This window comes from Tupaia chinensis, unplaced genomic scaffold, assembly GCF_000334495.1.
Source record: "Tupaia chinensis unplaced genomic scaffold, TupChi_1.0 Scaffold146187_1, whole genome shotgun sequence".
Lineage (NCBI taxonomy): Eukaryota > Metazoa > Chordata > Mammalia > Scandentia > Tupaiidae > Tupaia > Tupaia belangeri.
This window is the reverse complement of record NW_006206042.1, coordinates 836,146-840,292: the sequence shown is the minus strand read 5'-3', so window position 1 is coordinate 840,292 and position 4,147 is coordinate 836,146. Positions and strand designations below refer to the sequence as shown.

Here is a 4,147-nt window from a genome sequence, read left to right as displayed (position 1 = left end):
GGCCTCACCCTTCCTTCTGGGAAGCTTTCCACTCCTGCCCTCCCCTGTCTGCTCTCCACACGTGAACAGACCACATCACATCCCTGCCAGAACCCTCCCAATGGCTTTCTGTCCATTCAGAATAAAATCTTCAGTTCTAACCATGGTCTACAAAGCACTCTACGGCCCTCTTCCTACTATGTAGTCCTACTGTGCCCCACCTGGTCTCTCTGCTGCTCCTCCGATACACAAGGCACCCTCACATCATGGTCTCTGCACCTGCCGTTCCCACTGGCTCACTGCTTTTCACTTTTCTGAATGCTCAAAAAATGCAGTAGTCATCCCTGCATGTGTCATTTCCCTCTTACTTACATTTTGTTTTTCTTCAAGGTATTTGTCACCACATCACTTTATATTTATTGTTTACAGTCAATCTCCCCTCAGTGTAAGTAACGGCTCCACAAAGGCAGGGACTTTGTTTTATGCAGCTATGACATGGTACCAGGAGTAGGGCCTGGCACTCGATGCGTATTTGCTGGATAAATGAATACAGCTGGGTTCTGACTGCTTGGTCTGATGTCCCCAGTGTCTAGCACTGGCCTCTTACAAACTCCTAGGAGCTAATCAGAGAACAGCCTTGACTGCTCAGTGCCTCTTGGCAGAGAAAGAGCCTTAAAAGAATAATACTTCATGGAGATAAGAGAGAAAAAAGGAAAAATGCTTCAACTAAGCGGCCCTGAGAATTCTACTTCTCTTTATCAACCCACTAGGCACATACTAGACACAGATCATGAAGAATCCTTTCACGTCATAAACTTTGAAATAAAATGAGGAAAAAAAGAGAGAAAAAAAAAAACAGCCCTTACCTGCTGCAAAAAGATTAAGGTTGGGGTGGGCAGCTAAGACCCAGAAACGATCATGGTCCCTGCGGAAGGTCTGAACCCCAGTCCTGGGAAGGCAAAAGGCACACAGAGAAAAACAGTAATGTCCTTGGAGTCTAAAGACCATCGCATACAGGAATGGTGAATTAGGTAAGCCAGCAGGCTGATTAAAAAATAAATCAGGGACAACAAACTACACATTATAAATAATCATAATAAATTCTAGCAAGGAACAGAAAGAAGAGACTTCGACCTGACCCTATAATTTTGATATTTCAGTTTGCCCCTATTCATTTTAATTTTTCTACTGTACTGCTTTCATTCCATATTTCTTACTTTTCTAGAGTTAGGGAGAAAGGGAGGGAAAAGAATAAGTTTAAATTTAGAGAAGAAAAAGAATTCAAATGATCTATACATGTATTTTTTTCACATGATCTATATTTAATAGAAAATTAGTAAGTGTTGGCTAACCTCAAAGTCTCAAGTTTATATACATGATTTGTTTTTTCTACATGTTGAAGATGATGAGATTTTAAAAAGTATTCTAAGCTAGTTTTTATTTACTTTGTTTTCAGTTTGTTAGAGGGCACGTGCATTCACCAGAGTGGCAGAGAAAGAGGGAGAGGGAGAAGCACCCAACAATGGGGAGTGGTCATGCTGCAATCCCTTCTCCTGCATTCTCCATCCTGTAATTTGGGGCAAATGCAAACACGTTTGCGTGTTTTTCAAGCCACCAGGTCCAAGACTTAAACCGCAGTCAACCATGTGGGAGTCCAGTGTCCTTAATCACCATGCCACCTACCGACCCCGCTAATCTAGTTCTTAAAGAATTATTTATTTATTTAATTCCATTTGTTATTATTATCATTTTAATTTGACCAGACAGAGATAGAGAGAAAGGGAAAGCGAGAAAGCAAGCTCCCAGGTCTGGGACTCAAACTGCTGTTGATCATGTGGGAATCCAGCACCCTTAACCACCATGCCACCTGCTGACCCCTCCCTCCAATCTAGTTTTTACAGAGAGAGAGAGGCCAGCAGGTGGCATGGCAGTTAAGGTACCAGACTCCCACATGGCAAACCATGGTTCAAGCCCTGGACCCAGAGGCTTGAAAGCCACACCGGGAGCATGTGCATGCGTGCCTGTCTCCCCAAGGGGTGATTTATCACTTTCCCTCTCTCCATCTCTCTGTCTCTCTTTGGTGAGTACATGTACCCTATGGCAAAAACATTAAAAAGACAGAAAGACAGAGAAACAGAGAGAATGAGAGAGAGAGGGAGGGAGGGAGGGAGAGAAAGGAGCTTTCCCCCCGGGTTTGGTAACTCCCTTACCGCTTAGACATATCCCAGACTCGGATACTCTTGTCCTCAGAGTTGCTGAGGATCAGCTCTTGACGAGGGTGAAAGACAGCACAGGATACATTGTTGTAATGGCCACGGCAGGTGTCGACCTCCCACGCCTTTGATTCTGAAGGACAAAACAATTGAGTTTGTCACAATTCTCTGTTACTTCAACTTTGGAATTTGGAAATATGATATCCTTTTAACCAAGTGCTAGGTACTACTATAAAATGCTAAATCTGCAAGTTCTTTGGACTAAGATAATTTTCTTCATTTAAGACTCGTAATCTTTATATATTTTCTGGTTCTTTTATTCTGATCCTCCTATCATTTTATAATACCTCTTCTCCCTCATTCTTTATCCTTTTATCCTATATTAGTTATCCACATAGCATTTCTCTCTAGTTGTTAGTTTAGAATAAGTGTAAGTTTGTAAGAGAGGAGCTTTACCTGTTTTAGTTATCACTGTATCTCCAGAGACCTAAACAAAGTTTAGTACAAAGCAGGTACTCAACAACATTTGTCAAATGACTGGATGAATTCCTATTCTCAGCCTGTGTTCATATTCTTCAAAATCAGGATACCATCATAGGAAAGAGGGAAAGGGGCAATTTCTATGAGCCTAGGATTAGCTTAAGATAATCACGTAGGACAGGAAATAGGTCAAAGCACAGAAGGTCTGGCTACTGTGCCTTGCTGAGCAGTGCTGTTTCTAAGAGTGGTGATACCATTGCGGGTTCACTCACCATTCATGCGCCAGATTTTCACTTGACGGTCGTCTGCACCAGATACAATAAGAGGCATGGTGGGGTGGAAGGCAGCCCAGTTTACTCCACGATCATGACCCTGTAGGAAAAAAGTGGCTTTTCTTTTTTTTGGAGAGATTTTTGCTATAGGGCACATGCGCTCGCCAGACAGACAGAGACATTAGAGACAGAAAGCAAGAAATCACCCCCCAGGGGGGATGGTCACACCGCAATCCCTTCTCCTCCATTCTCCTCTCAGGATCTTGGGCATGCACGCACGTGCGCCAAGCGTGAGTTTTAAGCCACTGGGTCTGGGATGTGAACCATGGTCAACTACGTGGGAGTCCAGCGACATAGCCATTACGCTAACTGCTGGTTCCCTGGAAAAAAGTGGTTTTTCTACAACAGTTTAATAACTGTCAGTAAAAGCAAATCAATAAACTGTGCTAGTGGTTATAAAATATATAAAAAGGCTTCACCTAAAAAGATTTGAGTGACTGTGCTACTCTAAGATTCTGAGCATCAGAAAATCTATCCAATGCCCCATACTACCACAGGAATTCTCAAATATTCCTACTCCCTAAGGTCAGCTTCATTCGCATTTAGGAAATACTGCCTTGCTCTTACTTGTCTACTTATATTTTGTTTCTCCAATGAATTATTAGCATCTCAAGCATAAAGATTACCTTTATAACTTAACATAACAATTCTTTTTCTCCCCCCTTAGGTTTTTAAATTTTATTTATTTATTTATTTTTTGCTCACTAGAGAAAGAGAGAGACAAAGAGAAGGAGAAATTCACACTCCAGGGGGATGGCCACCCCTGAAATCCCTTTTCCTCCATTCTCCTCTTGGGATTTTGGGCACACACGCACATATACTTAGCATAATTTTCAAGTCCCTGGGCCCAGGGCTCGAACTGTGGTCAGCCATGGTGGGAGTCCAACACTGACACCACCACACCAACCTGCTGGCCCAAATGTAGAAATTCTTAAAAGCAATGTTTGGAAACCCCTGAAGGAACCCCAAGGCTCTTTTAGGATGTCTGTAGTCAACACTGTTTGCATAATACTAAGACTTAATTTGCCTCTCCATTCCCATTCTCTCATGAGCTTACGTAGTTGTCTAGAGGCTACATGACATGTGATGATACAGCTCTGACAGCTAATGAAACGTATGCTGATATATATCTCGTCTTAAAAG

General features: G+C 42.4%; 1 protein-coding gene across 2 annotated transcripts in view; it reads right to left on the bottom strand.

Moving 5' to 3' along the window:
* The window catches only part of COPA (coat protein complex I subunit alpha), a 51,866-nt gene that overhangs the window by 27,149 nt on the left and 20,570 nt on the right, over positions 1 to 4,147 (bottom strand). For both annotated transcript variants that reach the window (XM_027768421.1, XM_006168828.3), the window contains exons 8-10: positions 2,945 to 3,044; positions 2,190 to 2,325; positions 846 to 928 (exon numbers count right to left, since the gene is read on the bottom strand). In XM_027768421.1, coding sequence (XP_027624222.1) covers positions 846 to 928; positions 2,190 to 2,325; positions 2,945 to 3,044 — 319 coding nt within the window. The remainder of the gene's footprint in view (positions 1 to 845; positions 929 to 2,189; positions 2,326 to 2,944; positions 3,045 to 4,147) is intronic.